At 38.0% G+C, this 17,469-nt stretch overlaps 1 protein-coding gene across 1 annotated transcript in view; it reads right to left on the reverse strand.

The window, feature by feature from the left end:
- Positions 1-11,036, reverse strand: part of frem2a (FRAS1 related extracellular matrix 2a) — an 89,676-nt gene extending 78,640 nt beyond the window's left edge. Inside the window, 3 exon segments of the mRNA XM_030154434.1 lie at positions 3,034-3,123; positions 5,847-6,113; positions 6,116-11,036. Coding sequence (XP_030010294.1) covers positions 3,034-3,123; positions 5,847-6,113; positions 6,116-10,847 — 5,089 coding nt within the window. The 5' untranslated portion in view covers positions 10,848-11,036.
- Between the last annotated feature and the right edge of the window lie 6,433 nt (positions 11,037-17,469).

The raw sequence follows: 17,469 nt of genomic DNA on the forward strand, positions 1-17,469 counted from the left end.
TAAACATGTGTAGCAAATAAAAACACAATTCCCATTGATACATTCACTGCATAATTCAAGGAAAAGTTGCACAATATCTGTGTGGTTCATTGTAACTGAGGTTACTGATGTTTACAGTACAGTTACACAGGGAAATCAAGGTTCTTATTGAGGGAAATTTAATCAAATTTTTCCTGTAAAAGCAGACCACATTCAAGTACTTCCACGGTACTTTAAAACTACTGGGGGAGAGGGTGAGAGAGGGGAATCAATAATAAATAAACCTCTTCTCAATGCTGAACTGAGAACCACAAGTGCAGACTAGGAGCTGTGGTGCTGTGGTTCTCGCACTTACACCTCAAGTAAAACCATAATGTGAAGGTCACAAGAAAACATGCATTGCGGCCTCTATGCATTTTTAATACAGTCTTGTATGATGTCACACCCTGGTTTTTTAGCTGAAATTTATGCATTTTGCAAACTTGACATAGGGTAACCTTTTTGTGGCCCTCACTACAAAAGAACAAGAAATAAATTTGTTTCAGATTATGCTAATAGCATAGAAATGAACGTTTTTTAGTACTGCAACTATATTTCTTGTGCCAAGTTACTCATGTCTGAATAATTTCCTGTGCTTTCATTTGATGTTTACAAGAATGCGGTAGCTTCCTTAATAAATGTTACTGTTTCAGTTAAAGTACATTTTGTTCTTTCTTTCTGAGTATTTTTTGCAATGTTTCTTTGCAATCTACTATTTAGCTCCTATCAGTGCCTAAAACTGGCCAACTGATAATCAGCCAAAATTTAGTCATTATGTATTAAATTTTGGCTGTAAAAATGAACACATTAATGCAGATTAATCCATCATCATGATTAATCAGATTAAAAATTTTAACGCAATTAGCCCATCTGCAGCACAGAATCACTCTGAACTTCTCTGGCAACACATTTGGGGCCGTTTGTCTGAATAGAGTTAACGTCACACGTGCACAAATTAGCAATTGATCCAGTAGTGACAGGCAGCAGAACAGACCCATAAAGATGCACTGTAAAAAAAATCCTGTTGTTTTAACGGAAAAAAACTGACAGCTGTGGTTTCCAGAACAATACTGTAAAAAACACCTCCAACTGTAAACATATTTACGGAGTAACATGTGGATTTAACATTTTAAACATGTAGATTTAACATTGGATTTAAATGGTAAATGGACTGCACTTATTTAGCAAATTTTCTACACCTTCATGGAGTCCAAAGCATTTTCCAAAAGCACCAGGTCCAACTGGGAGCAATTTAGGGTTCAATGTCTTCCATGGACACTTTGACATACAGTCAGAGCCAGGATTCGAACCACCAACCCTTTGGTTATTGGACAAGCCACTCTACGAACTCTACCAACACATTAATTTACAAATTTAAAATGTTACATTGTTAAATACTTTTTTTATAACTATATATATATATATATATATATATATATATATATATATATGTATATATATATATATATATATATATATATATATATATATATATATATATGTAGTATTTCAATTTACAGTTTTATTTTCTAAAAACTATAGAAATACATAATTTCTACATACAAATCTGGTTTTGTTCACATACTCTTCCTGTAAGAACTACAGCTATATTTGATTTAATTGTTAACACAAAAATCTTTTCAAATAAACAACTTTGCATTGTACTGTCACTTACAGTTTTTTTTATGTTGCAATTTTACAACTTTTTGGTGTTAATTCTACAGTCATTTTTTACAGTGTGGAAGACGCTAAACAGCACGTTGGCCCTCTGGATGGAAATATGGGGACAAAAAAAACAAGATGGAACAGTTGTTTCAAATTGTTTTGTTGACACTGTTGAAGGTGTTTAATAAAAACATGTGAAGTATATATATATATATATATATATATATATATATATATATATATATATATATATATATATATATATATATATATATTCCCTTCTTTCTTGAGTCTGTTTGCTCATGCAAAATGAAACCCGACTAACAAATGGATGATACTTAATCATGATTAATTGAAATTAATCCACAGCAACCCTGTAATCAATCTGATTAAAGATTTTAATAGTTTGACAGCACTAGTTAAAATGTATATTTTGGATTATTTAAAAATACAAATGTACATTGCAATTGATGTAATTTCATTATTAGTAGTAACTAAACATGTATGTAACATAAATTTCACTTTCTTCGCTTTGCTGGTAAAAAAAAGCCAAGAGAGAAATGATGAGCCTTGGTTCAAGATTAAATGTAATATAAATGCTATCTGACACATCTAACGCTCATATCCACAAATTACACAGGCATTAAAAAGCAGTGACGTCTCATTAAATCATTGAACTGAGAAAATTATATGCATTAATCTCAGCACCAGCAAAACTATCTTTGATCAACCTGTAAGCCATCAGTTCACTAACAAGCATATACAATGTACCATAATATGAATATGTAGTGTACAATTATAGTCGCTAGGGCTCTGTTGACCTTCGCAGGTTCATCAGAAATTGATATTCTGACCCATATCTGCACCAACTTCTGAATCAAATGAAGTCAGTGCAAATATCAGTCACCTCATGCAGCTGAAATTGGCAGAGGGGAGTTTTCCATTTAGCACAACCATTGTAAATTGAAATAAGAGAAATATCAAAAATATGGTTCAGTGAAATTGTTTATAGAATCTGCCAGCAGCAATTTACAAAATTAAACTCACTGTCATCTGTGATACAACACGTCACAGCTGACTTGCAGGTTGTCTGTGGAGCACTAAGTGATTGTCTCCAGAATCATTATTTGTGAGTAATGAGTAATGTGAAATTCTCTGAACCCTGACAACTGGAAACCAGGAAACCAGAGAGAAAAGCCCAATCGCACCTAATCTCTGTTCTCTCTCGGGGGTTGAATCCGCACTTGACCCATTTTGCTTCCATCTACATTTAGTCCAAACCTCATATTGATGGAAACTAAGCAGATCAATTCTAAATGCAAATAAATATAAGAAATTGTATTGCATTACCTTTATCCTCAACAGAGAAATGGAAGAGGTCTGATGTAGCATTTTCCTCACTCCGCAACACGTAGCAGATGTTCAGGTCATTGATGTCGGCTGTAAAGGGAAGAAAATCACTACCGATTAGTTTCATGTGGTTTCAGTGTGCAGAGAAACCTGGAAATGACAAATAACAGGAAAATGAACACTGGAGTAAATAAAGAAATACACAAAGGTTTTATTTATGAAGTTATGTTAAACCTCTAATGGCACCTCAAAACCAACTAACAACAAACAAACATGAAAAAGATGATAAACAAAGAAAAACAAACGGTGTGATATGATTAATAGCAAAATGCTAATGAGAGGCAGTGTGCGCTGTTTTTAGTGAAAGGTTTTGTCAATGTGACATGATGCATGATGAAAATTTAAATAATCACCTTGCTCAGATATAAAGCAAGGTGATGGCTAAATTATGAATTGTATATTGAAGCGAGTTAGCTTTATCAGGATTAAAGAGTGGACTTATGCAACAATTTGCATATTAAGATTTAGAAAACCTTCATGTAAAGTTTCATGCTGGGTACAGAAATAGCCTCAAACACACTTTGAAGTTGTATTATGACTTGTTCACACACTCTCTGTCAAATAATTGTTCAAAGATGGAAGCTGTCCCGCTCCAACACCATATCAGCTACAGTAACAGCAGGTCTCTAGTATCACACTGATTCAGTTCCTTATCAGCACTCAGCATGAACAATTTTCTACTAGAGAAAGCATTCTGAAAGTCATGCATCCGTAATCCAGGATGATAAGGCCACAACCTAAAATCCAAAAAGGTGGAAGTTAAACCAACAGAAAATGTTAAAATCCTGAACCTGCCAGCTATCTGTGTCAACAGCCCTGAAAACCAGGTGATGGTAGATCCTTTAATGACAGACAAGCCTAAGAATGTTAAAAACAGGACCGTAGCAGTCGCATCCACTGCCACAGCTGTTTTCTTTATCCTGAATTACAGGGCTCAGATTGCATTTTTTCCACGGTTCTCCACAAACGTCTATTACAGTGCACAAAAATCATCAAGACTGTGAAAGGGCTTGGCCCTGCGAACCACCTCCTTCAATAATAGATGTTGGAGGAAGGAGGTTCATAAAAGTATAAACCCCAGACTCGTGACTGAGGCACATCTAAAACCTTGTAGATGGCTTCCTGTCAGCGCCCCCAGTCCTTTTTTTTTTAAAAGGGCATAAAGACAAAACTATAGGGAAATGATTTGCCATCACTCTCTGACAATGCTGTTGTGATTTCCTTCTATTATTTCACATTAGTGAGTATTGATGTGATCATACAGGAGAGACGTAACCAAGATGATCTGGTCTCAAATGAAGTAGCGCAGCCTTGAACCCAAGGACCTTGCAAATATAAAGTCAACACAGTGAACCACGGGCACACTGCTCATCAAATATTTAAAGAGAATGTCTCATGGGATGTGCCCTGGAAATGGGATGAGTAAATAAGAGCGAGGGATTGTCTCTTTCACCTGACTGATTCTTCTGACAAGGCTGTTTGCTCTCTCTCTCACGCCCCTTTTCCTCATTCTTTATTTCTCTCATGTCACCTACACCCCCCACTTCCCTTCTTCTCTCCTGCCTCCTTTGCACTCTTTTCCACTCTGCCCCTTTCCCACTGCACTCGTGTCTCATCTGTGGCCCCTATTTTTTCTAAGTCTGCAGTCACATAATTATTGTCAGAGGTGTCCATCTCCCGCTGACTGAATGGCTCTTCCACTCAGCATCGCTAGCTCCTACCTGTGCTTGTACTAAACTATGGCATGAGCAGGTGGATTTTTTTACTTCGTAGCCTAATTGCCTCATCATGATATGCTGAGGCAATATACATGTATATGTGAATAGTGCATTGATTGCATGGCTTTAAATATCATAATAAACTCTAGCGTGCAAACAGGTACTGTGCATAAATGTATCACATTGAGTGGTTTTAGGGATAGCTTTCTAAATTTCTGTCAATGTTTAAAATACACAAACGCAATTAATTGTTCTGAATTGAAAATGACCTGGTGAAACACCAGAGTGTGCTCCAACTCAAATGCCGTCCTGTCACTTAAAGGTCTGCACTGACCTTTTCACATGATCTTCCACTTCTCTTGCGCTTCATTTAACAAACCACTGTAGAGAACATCAGATGTGAACATTTCCCCGGAGATGGGAAAATAATAAATTATTCATTTCTAACCGTCTACAGGACATTTGTGCAAAACATCAGCCTCCACTTTGGTCTGCTAATTATGATTTGATGAGCAAGGCACATCTAAATCAAGCTCACAAATTAACTATTGAAATTCCCAAGCCACCACTTGTCACACGAAAGAATAATTATTACTCCATAAATTACAATCTTTGGTAGGCAGTGTGAAAAATTAATCAAGAATTACAGAGATTTTTAACTTTCACATATTCTAACATTCTGTGAGTGTGAAGTTCACATCAAACACATTAGGGTTTTATTACAATTTGATTACCAAAATGGTGACTACACTCAAAACTACCAAATAAACACAGTAATGACACTATTTCTGAATTATTTAAAACAATGTCTGAGAGGGGAAAAGTTCATACTATCTGTTATAATATTACTATTTCATTATTTAACAGGATCAACATTCATGCTATTTTTCTTCATTATTTAACAGGATTTTCCTCCCAGAAATTACACATGTAGTCGTGAACTTTTTTTCCCCTATAACACTACACTTAAAGATGTGACAGGTGCAATCTGAATATGACATCCACATGCTGCTGGGTGCTTATTACAGATCTTACCTTGGCTGTATGTGTTGATGGAGTTGTTTCCTTGTCCCAGGTTGACGATGTATCCATGTTTAGGTTGTGTGGTGATGTGAAACACCAGGTGAGCAGGGCTGCTGTCTCTGTCCTCTGCTCTCAGCACGTTGGGGCTGAGGGGGAACCCCAGCTGACCTGTGGGTAATATCTTCAAAGTCGGGGCCCCTCTATTAACCACAATCTGGGGGGCACCATTATCGACTGCCACGATGGTGATTTTCATGGTTTGAGGGCGGCGAGTCTCAAAACAGTGTCAGGGAAAACAAAAAAATCAGTATGTGTGCCGTCAGTTATGGTGAAAGAGAATGAGTCCTCGGATGATTCGGTCCCATCGTGTTTGTAGCTGACGAGATTTTCATTCAGGTCTTGTTTGGTGAAGCTGGTGATAGGCATGGACCGGTTGTATAGAAGTTTACCGTGAACAGGCAGCTGAGTGATAGTGAATTTTAGCAGCTTTTCACTAGAGTCCTGGTCCTCAGCAGTCAGTTCAAATGGAGTAATAAGCTTATTCTGGCCTTCTGTGACTGTTAGACCATTCACAGTCACAACTGGCTTCTTATTGTCAACATCTACAATAGAAATCCTAAATGTTCTGAAAATAGGATTGTAACCATCTGTTACTTCAAACTCAAAACTGTCCATTTTCACCTCATCATCTGAAGTGTGTATATAGTAGATTTTGCTGCCAGCAAGCTGAAGTTGAGAGAAAGACACAATGGGCATCCCAGGTGTATCTGTACACTCCAGGTGGCCTCTAACAGGGGCCCGTGTGATGGTGAAAACCAAGTTCTCATCAGGGCTGTTCAGATCTGTGGTGCTGAGAAGATCGGTGGTTAAAGTCACTCTGCCGCCTTCTTTTAGGGATACACCTTTACTGACCACGTCCGGGAACACCATGTCAATACTGCCCACAGTGATGTAGTAGTAACGGTCAATTAGTGGGTTCATTCCATCAGTGACATCAAATTTGACCAAGTCTCGAATGCCCTCCTGTCCACTGTGTGTGTAAATTATAAGCCCTTCATCCACATCGGCCTGTGTGAAATTCATACCAAGTGTGATATTCTCCAAAGACCCAGACGGGGTTTTTCTCTGCAGGAGACCCTGACCAGGCCCGAAGCGGATAATATACGTGAGTGTACTATCGTCAGAATCTAAATCTGTGGCTTTGAGCACTTTATTGTTGATTTCTTTGGTCTCTCCTATTTCCACTTCCAGACCGTCGTTAATGAGCATTCTCGGGGTCTCATCATCAACAGGAATGATCATAACCATGGCTGTTTTCTCCACAGAGTACTTTCCATCCGTCAGAATGACATCAAAGCTATCCTCTGTTGTTTCTGAATCATCATGCTCATAAATAATGCTCGACGCCTCTCTAATCTGCTCTAAAGTGAAGTTAGTCACCAAAACCGAGCCTGTTGATAGCTGGTTTAAAATGCTACCGTGTTTGGGAGGTTTGGAGATGATAAACAGCAGCTCTTCAGGCGGAATGTCGGCGTCAGCTCCATTCAAAAGCGGCGTATCGATAATGATGTTCATCCCCTCCATCACGATTATCTCTCTTAAATAAATCGCAGGCTTTTCGTCATTTGCAGGAATGATAACAATTGGGAAGAACTGGTTTTCAGAGAAATTGATACCATCAGAGCACATGAAGGTGAATCTATCCTCAACCGGCTCTACTCCTTTGTGAATACTCTGCACATAGTAGATGTTTCTTTCCCTGATATCTCTGATGGTAAAAGCACTGATTGCTGCTCCTGACCTGGACTTTTCTGACCCTGGGGCAGGTGATATATTTTCCACATAGCCAGCGGTGGGCTGGACAACTATGGTGCAAAGGATATCTTCAACTGGAGTATCATTATCATCAGCGTTTAGGTGCTGAGGGCCGATGGCATATTTTTCCCCTTCGATGACACTAAACTGAACTCCGACTCCAACCTCCGGGGGCTGGCTGTCGACAGGAAGAATGGTGACTTTAACGTGGACGCCATTAACCTTATTTCCACCTACGGTCCACTCATCAGACATGTCCGTGAGGGTCAAATTAAAGCCGTCATGCTGAGAGGTGAGACCTATTTCACCACCTGTGTGTGCGTATACGACCACGCCATTAATAATATCAGCCTGTGTAAACCTCGTAGCTGGTATTCCTTTCACCAGGATTTCTCCCATAGCTGGAGGATCTTCTACGATAAAAGTGAGCTGGAGATCATCTGTGTCATCATCGTGGCCTTGAATGACATTAGTTGTGATTTCTGTTGCTCCGTTTTCCAGCACATCCATATGAGATCCGATTGTTCCCGCAGGCAGGCTGACAGTCGGGGTTTCATCATCAATGGGTTTTACTGTGAGTTTGACCGTTACCGTGACAACATGGATGCCATCACTGACATCTAGCAGAAACTCGTCGGACACCGTCTCCTCCCCGCCGTGAACATAAGAGATCTTCCCCTCGGAAATATCCTCAAGTTTGAAAACCCCTTTTTTCTCAAGATCAGAGAATGCAACCTGGATCTGGCCATGTTTAGGAAGTTGGCTGAGAGTAAAGGTTATGTGTCTGTTCTCTGTGTCTGGGTCTGTGGCATCAAGCTCAGCGATAGTGATAATGTGCATGCCACGCTCTAACACAGTAAAGCCAGTGTTTGTAATCTGAGGAGGCTTGTTGTTGACGGGCTGGAGGTAGATAGTAAAAGCCCCCTCTACAGTATTCCCTGCTGTATCTTCAACAGAATAACGGAACTGCACAACATGAGCGGTGATCCCCAGCTCCACATCCGGGGGTCCGTAGGAGATTTTGTGATGATTAATTTGAGCTTGTGTGAACTCTGTAACTTCAGTGTCTGGGCTGTCTGTCAAAACCAAGGACCCAAACACAAGTGGATTATTTTCATCTGTGTCTGTAGGCGGTTGAATAACTGTGTATTTGAGGTCACGATCCTCAGAGTCCAAATCAGTGTAACGTAGAACTTCTTTGCTAAAGTGAGTGAGCTTGTACTCCTGAACGGTCAACTGTAGAGTAGTGCCAGGGAACAGCTCGGGGGGTACGTCATCAATGGGTAGAACCCGGATTAAGAACACACTCTCTCCTGATTCATTAGGGGGGTCATTGTCATCCTGAACAGTGAATACAAACTGATCCATTACAGTATCTGTGTTATGTGGGCCTGTGTGTTTGTAAAATAACTTCCCGTCTGTGATATCTTTCTGAAGCCACTCTGTCACCTCCTTCTCATACACTTCATCTTCGGCATTGAACTTCCAAGACGATGGGTCTTCCGGAGCATCTGACTGCCTTAAGAGGACGACGCCGATTGTAGAAAAAGGGGGGACGAGGGTGAATTTAATAGTTGAGTCTTCAGAGTCGATATCAGCGGCACTGAGCATGAGGGGAGATATAGGCATCATCTGGTTTTTAAATAACACCAGGCCGGTGTTGGCATTTATAATCGGCGGTTCATCATCAGTGGGAACAATTGTTATAGGAAAAAGGAATTCTACCTCATTTTTCCCATCTGTCATTTTAAAGATAATGTTGTCACTGTATGTGTCACTCCCATCATGCTGGTACACAACGACTCCTGTTTTAAGGTCAGCAGGTGTGAAGAACTTTCTGTGAGAACCCAAAACCATGAGGTCCCCATGGCGTAGCCCATCTATAACAGTGATAGTGACAGAGTCCAGGTCGTCCTCATCGCTGATCTCTAAGTTGTGGGTACTAAAGAGGGGTCGGGACTGCCCTTCGTACAACAGCTGACCTGTGTTACGTGTCACCACCGGAGCCAGGGTGTTCATGGGTTTCACAACTATCATAAAAGCGAAGGGGTCAGAAACAGCTCCGTCTGTGTCTACCACCTCAAACTCCAGCTGGAAAATCCTCTCTGTGTCTGAATCCAGAGAAGGAGGCTTGTAGGCTATTTTCAGGTCACGCAGGTCTCTCTGGTAGAAAGATGTGATGGGCAGGTTTCTGTCATCGGTGCTGACAATGTAGCCCTCCTCATAAGAGAGTGGAGAGGTGATGTTAAAAATCAGCTCATCTGGGTCTGACTCTGCATCCTCGGCTGCGAGCATGTCAGAAGTGAGGGCTGTCATGACAAACTGACTAACCTCCATCATCATCATAGACACAAAGCTGGGTTTGGGGGGGGTGTTTTCTTCTCCTTCTTTGATCCGAATCATGAGGTGAAAATACTCCTGTTTCACTAGGTTGCCTTCCATGTCATGCAGCTCCACAACCATGGGAACATAATCTCTGTTGGGAGACTTGCGATCGAATGTGTGTTCATAGCGGATGTCAGCTTGGGTGAATTCATCACAGTCCATCATTGTGGAAAGTTTCCCCCCATCAATAAGACTTCCATACCTGGGTAGTGCGCTCCCACCAGACAGAGACGTCACCTCACATTTAAAAGAGTTTCTATCATAAGTGAACTCTAAAATCTTCTTATCAATAGGGTTACTGATCCCTTTGAGGTTTTCCACAGTCAGAGGCATGTTTTTGGTGAGTAACTCAAGCTGCGTAAAAACTACCTCCACCTCCATCATAAACGGGATTATAACGGTCTCGGTTTGCGCGTCATACCTGAGCTGCAGCCTGACTCTGTCTTTAGCCGGACTCCTGGATCCGTAGTGGGAATATGTCACATCATTAGGACCGAAATCACACGGAAACTTTTTAGGAGAGAGATGTCCCGGTCTTTGTGAAAGAGGATCATTATCCAGGACGGTGATGCTGCACCGGTCCCCAGGTTGCGTCTGAATCACCAAATCATTGATGGGATCGACGAACACGGATCTCCCAAAAGGCACGCGTATTCCGTTGTTGGCCACCAAAATTGCATCCTCTGACAGTTCAGATCTGAGTGCGTAAAATAATCCAGAGCTGTCAGATTGGCTGAATGCAAAACCTGTGACTGAAACGCACAGGAGAAGTCTACAGAGCAACATCTTTGGAACGGATGCGATCCAAACCATCCGGGAAAAAAACAGAAGAGTCAACCCTGCAGGAGAGGATGAGGAGAAGTGGTTCAATGTTTTTTTTTGTTTTGTTTTTTTCTCTTAAGTGCAAAGCTCCAAATCCTCAGAGTGTGTGGAGTCAGCCAGATGCTTCAGCGGTGACTCCCATGCGTCTCTCCTCCGTCCGTCTGGATCCTCCACATACTCAGCGAGAATAGCGCGAAGGAGTTTTAACTTCAGGTACTTGAGAGGCTGCGTAACAGAGCTGCCGCCCATCTCTGCACATATTGGAGGATTTGGAGGACTCGTTAGGGCCAATAGGCAGTGAAGATGACATTGACGTGAGGAGAAGGGGATGGGGGGGCGTGGACTGAAAACCTGAGCTGAATTACACATATGAGATTCATTACATTGTGAAGGAGTTTCCCTGATCTTGGAGGTGTACAGAAGTATTTTACTGACCGACTGACTGAAAAGCCAATGCTATGGCGCATGAGCAGACAGCACTGCAAAAATCCAAAATCTTACTCAAATGTATTTTTCTCATTTCTAGTTAAAATATCTCATCACACTTAACCCTTTCATGTACAGTGGTCACTACAGTGGGCAGTTATTCTACAGCAATTCTCTTGTATGGTCATGGATTTTGTTGTTGTAGTTTCATATCAGCCAACACAGTGGACACTTATGCACCATCCCATACACTGCAATTGATAACATTACTGTAACTTTGCTGTTCTTGATAAACACGATCTAACATGTTCCAGTGTAAATCAATTCATTGTTATTGTTATTAGACTGTAATTAACAACAAAAGTTTTTTGTTTTTTTTCCCCTTTACTATGTCCATAAAGTGAGTAATGACTTGTATTAGAGTACACTACAAACAAAAAGCTAATGATATTTCTTTTTTTTTTTTTTTTGTCTTTTTTTTTTGTCTTTTTTTGTCATTTTTGCCATTTGTAAATAAAACTATGTCTGGTCATTTAAAAAAAAAAATGTGTTTCAACTCAGTTCACACACAAAAAAGTAAAAAGTGTTGTGCAAGAATCCCAACTGAAAAAAATAGCCCATAAATTAAAAATATCCATAACTTTTTGTTTGTAGTGTATGTTAAAATGTGAAAAAACATCAAATTAGCAGCATTTAATGTTTTTATTTAATAGTTTTCACACAGTATATCAGTAAATACATGTTTCTTTGCTTCAAAAATTAAACACATGGTGTCTAGCTTGGTGGACATTTTTGCAACTCCATGAAAAATAGGTTCAAAAAAAAATTGAATAAATAAAAAAAATAAAAAAAATTTAATCGCATTGTTTTTTTAATGCCCAAAGAGGACTAAAGAAAAAAATCTTGATTAATGTTCTCATAACTCATGCATGAAAGGGTTAAAATAAGACATAATCACCTAAAGAGTAACTTTTCAGTGAGATATAAGAACATATTTCTAGACAATAGATCTTGAAAATCTTATTTCAAGAAATCTTATCAAGATCATTTTCACTTGTTCCATATTGGCAGATTTTTTTTTTTTTTTTTGCTTGAATTAAGGAAAAATTAATTGAATTAAGCAACAAAAAATCTGCCAATGGAACAAGTGAAAAATAATCTTAATAGGATTTCTTGAAATAAGATTTTCAAGATCTATTGTCTAAAAATAAGTTCTTATATCTCACTGAAAAGTTACTCTTTAGGTGATTATACCTTTTTTTAAGTGTGATGAGATATTTTGACTAGAAATTAGAAAAATACACTTGATAAGATTTTGATTTTTGCAGTGAGTCATGTACGTATGTATGCCATAAGTTTACAGTCCCAGCTAAATCATCCACCCAGGGATTTAGGAACCCCATGAAAATCCCTTTGGGTCCCGATCATTATGCAAACCCTAAAAATATAACACTGTGTAAGATGGATCAATATTCTGCTCACAATAGATTTGACAAATTTTGTGCAATATTGATAAGAAAGGTGCAAGCCAACTTTTACATTTTAACCCATAAAGACCCAAGCATCTACTGATCTAAACTGTTTAATACCTGTTGATTCACTAATCCTGTCAATACATGTAAATAATTGGTGTAAAATGTAGTTCGTCATCTTTTCATGGTCAACAGATATGACCCATTTGGACGTTCAGAGGCTCTGTAGTTACCATGGAAACACTGTCATCTTCTACAATATTGATTCACCAGTAAAACCCATGGAGTTGGATCAATCACAGTGGATGGAGACACATGGTTTATGTTCAGTTACTGATATCTTTTCTGAAAAAGTTTATTTTTCTGCAGTTTTCCTTGTTTTAATATAATAACCTTTGAATTAATTGCATTTTCAGGAACATCTAAATTAAATCAGATTTTGGAAAATACATGATTTAAAGTGAAAAATGCAAAATACAGAGAATAATATAATAAAAGGCGATGAATCACTCAAGAAAGGTTAAATAGAGACAAAAATTAATCTGGGAACCGCCACAAAAGTACCCCTGGGTGTTTATGGGTTAATAATATTTTAATGATACTGCAGGTTATTTCTTCTCACAGCCATCAGACTCAACAACAGTTCACAGTAATCCCACATATCATATCAATATTAACATTATGTACAACTGTATTGGAAATATGTGAATATTATGCATATATGTACAGAACAAGTGATTTAAATAGAACATTCTCTTTTCTATTTCCTGTTCACTCATGATCTTATCTTATCTTATCTTATCTTATCTTATCTTATCTTATCTTATCTTATCTTATCTTATCTTATCTTATCTTATCTTATGATAACAGTATTTGATTTTTTTTTTTACACTGATATACAAATACAAATTAAATATGGTTTTAGTTTTTGGGTGGAAATATATTTAATTCCCTTAGCTTTTGTCTTCTCTCATATACTTCTTCCATATCATCTGTGCTGTTGTTAGTGATAGTGTCCATCAATATTCCCTCCACTTCCACACTTCCCCCTGACATAACATTGTCACCTACACATGGTAGAGACAGACGAGTTTATTCTTTTTTTTTTTTTTTTTTAAACAAAAACTAAACTAAACTAATGCAAAGAAAGAAATATTCTAGAAGTACTTGGGAAGCAAACATTCTTTAATAGCAATAGGTTATTAAAAAAAACAAAAAAAGCTAATGTTGTACTGGTTTCCAGGACCACTGTCAGTCATGGGTGCTTAGATCGTCATTAGTTTGTTGAAATTGCCTTGTCTTATTCCTTCTCCCTCCTCCTGTTTCCTGTCACTTTCTGCTGCCAAATTAAAACAGGTATCTTTGCTTCTTTGTACTTAATAAGTAAAAAAAAAAATCCTCTGAGTGAAAGATACAGGAGATCAGGACAAATAATCACGTTGATTATTATGATTATGAGACAAGGAAGGAAAAGAAAATTAAATGACTTAAATTGAAGGAAAAGCAAAATACTAATGACACAGCATAGTAATGAGATTCATATTCACCAGTTGTGGAAGTTTTTTTTTGTGTTTATCTCCTAAAAAGAGGGGAAATGTTTGCTGGATTCACTAAGGCGAGGCGCTGGAGGTAAAAGAGTGGGTTGCTTATTTTGTATTCATACAAACATTCATCTTTTTTTATTTATTTTGTTGTTTATATTTGCGATGAATAAAATGAGCAGTAGAATAGGACCTCTGAAATGTGTTGACCTTCCCTTAAGCTAAAAAAAAAAAAAAAACTCTCAGTGCCCATGCAGTAAAATGAAAAATGACCCTATTGTCCTCGGTGTAAAATATATAAAGAAATACGTGAAAGCATAGTCCTTGGTCGTCAATGGGGAAATGATTGAAAGTAGGCTTTTCTGTGTCATTAGAGCCTATTTTATTATGATTTTTGAGGATTTAAGACTATAGCAACACTCATAGACAATCCTGGTCAAATAAAAAGCTGGGCTGAACATCTTAACCCATCACTTGACTAATCCATGGGACTGACAAGTTATTAAGCAACAATATATTTCATTAATAATTTAGTTGAATATACATGTCCCAGTTTCTCTTGTGGATATTTCATGATTTTCTGAGTATTTTCCTTCTAGTTTAGGTTGAAAACAGCATGTCTCTGTAGTGTTTTGGAACATTCAATGGGCTTTTTTTTCCTGATCATTTGATGATTGTCCATAGACAAAAAAAGAAAATAAAAAGCGCTGTTTCATTCCTTCCCAGCCTTTCTTTTTCTGCTTAAAGTGAAAAAGACAAAAATCAGTAAGACAAAGATAGAAGATGAAATGACTCATAATACAATGGTATTATCATTTAGACACACCGTGTACTTTTCAGGTATAGAAGCATATTCAAAGAAAAAAAACAAAAACAAAACTAGGGTGTTAGGGCTGTGAAAATTAACAATTCAACCTAATGCCACCTAACGGGGGTACTTTCTGTTTCTTCACATGTGGTTACATGTTTAACTCATGAATATTTGAGAAGTTTCACGCTGCTCTTGCTAACTTGACAGGCTTGAGTCTTTAAAATCCTCTAAATAAGCCTGAGACTTAAAAACTGCTGCTTGTGACTACATTTTGTTCTTGACTCTTCACCACCAACACTTTAAAATGTCATGTGATTACAGGGTTTTTTGTGCCTTGTTATTTTGAGGTACATGGCATCCCCAGTTTTTCCAGCTGTCATACTTTTTATATCCCCTTGAACATTCCCCCTTTGTTTGTTTTTTTGTTTTCTTCTTTTTTTTTATGACGGAAAACATTCAGCTATACGAGTGTTCCATCCAAACTGTGAGAAATATATTTCAGATGATTATTAGAAGAACTGCAGTCTGATTGGACAGACAGACCTAAAGAGCAAAGAGGAGAAGTAAAGATTGTCATTAGACACAGTAAATTAGAGACCAGTGACCATTTTCACCTGGGACTAAACTCTATGCTCTTTGTTTCCCACAATGTACAACTCTTATTTTCAATCAGAAAAAAAAAAACAAAAAACGTCATCTACTCAATGACCGAATAAGTACTTGTTCATATGCATTTACTGTTGTATTGTGCTTCCCTTGATGTGCACTCATTTTCACTTCACAGGCATTTGCTCTGTTTCCATCCAATTAATTGGACTCATTCTTGCAGCCTATTGCTATTGCCTACCACGCACACTGAAACTTTTGCAAAGTCCATCCACAGATTTATGACATATTCATAGAACATGGCATGCGGGGTTCCATCTGCACAGCAGCTGCTCCACTGTGATAAGGCCACACATGGAGAGTCTGTGGTTTGAGCTTACATTGGAATGTGAGAGATTCAAAACTGTCAGGTAATGAGACAGTGTGAGGTTACCCATCAGATTGTTGTATTTGCATAAATCTTGCCATGCATGCCACAAATGATTAAAAAAACATTCCCTACTTAGCACAAAAAATACAAAATGAGTATCCATTTTTAGATGATATAAATCCAAATAAAACATTAAAAGCTAAAATGAATATTTAGCAACTTCATGTGCATGAATATTCAACGGAAAAAGCAGCAGAGCAGATTCTACTTAATTAACTACATATATTTGTAGCTCTGGGGTATTTTTGTTTAGAATGTAAATATATAGATGAGGATTTGTAATGACTTGTGAAATTGCCTAATCACAAATAATTATAAAAAAAAATAAATATACATTATAAATTCCCAAACCAACTGCCACAACAGACTGCCATTATAAGGCAACATGTGAGTAAACTACAGCGAAAAACTTTAGCTTGTTTGCAGATACACACCACCCACACACCTGTCCCACTAGAATGAAGAAGTAGGAGTTTTAATCTGTGATCTGTGATGCTGTGGCAAAGTTGAGCGTGACAGGTTTGGGTTGTTTATCGCAGGACAATTTGTGCTACTCTAGAACACTCCTCTGCCTTTGCACTTCGCTAACAGTGCCAATCAGCTCTGTTTATTGTTTAAGAAGAAGCTCTTTGCATTTTGATTGCACTGAGGGGATTTTTTTACCTCCTATTTTTGAGAGACCCAGCTTCTGGTCAAAAATATTCATTGAAGGACCTATAACCTTTATGAATAATGCATGAAATGTAAATTCACTCCATTTTAAAAACAGGTAGGTACTTTAGCTTTGAGTACTATCATTTATACTTGCAGGGGAACAAAATATAATTTTACTTCACTCTATTCTTTTGATATACAATTGCTGGATTCTTGATGGACTTATACATTAAATTGCCAGTGTTAATAAAGAAGGTAAATATAATGCACACATTTCTAGCAGTTTAACAGCATATAGTATAGTACAATATAAGTTAAAGTCAGTTTCAACTGCATTAGCTACAACATTAGAATGCCTTTGACATGTAAATGCAGCAGTAATAATAATCCATTGATTTAATAAGACTGTGGAAGGAGCCATTCTGAGTAATGAGTTCATTTCCATCCAACACATCATACTTATAAACCTATACTTAAAGTTTTGTAAAATTGGAAAAGTGGGACTTTTACTGCAGTGAGGATATTTCTTGGAACTTTTACTTAAGTGAAAAATCTGAATCCTTTTTCCACTTTTGCAAACACATCACACAGGTGTTACTTTGCTGCTTTCAACGCTTAACATCAATGAAAGGAGCAGACCTTCTGTCACCCTCTGCTCTACACTCTATAACTG

Source organism: Sphaeramia orbicularis, chromosome 14 (assembly GCF_902148855.1).
Source record: "Sphaeramia orbicularis chromosome 14, fSphaOr1.1, whole genome shotgun sequence".
Classification (NCBI taxonomy): Eukaryota; Metazoa; Chordata; class Actinopteri; order Kurtiformes; family Apogonidae; genus Sphaeramia; species Sphaeramia orbicularis.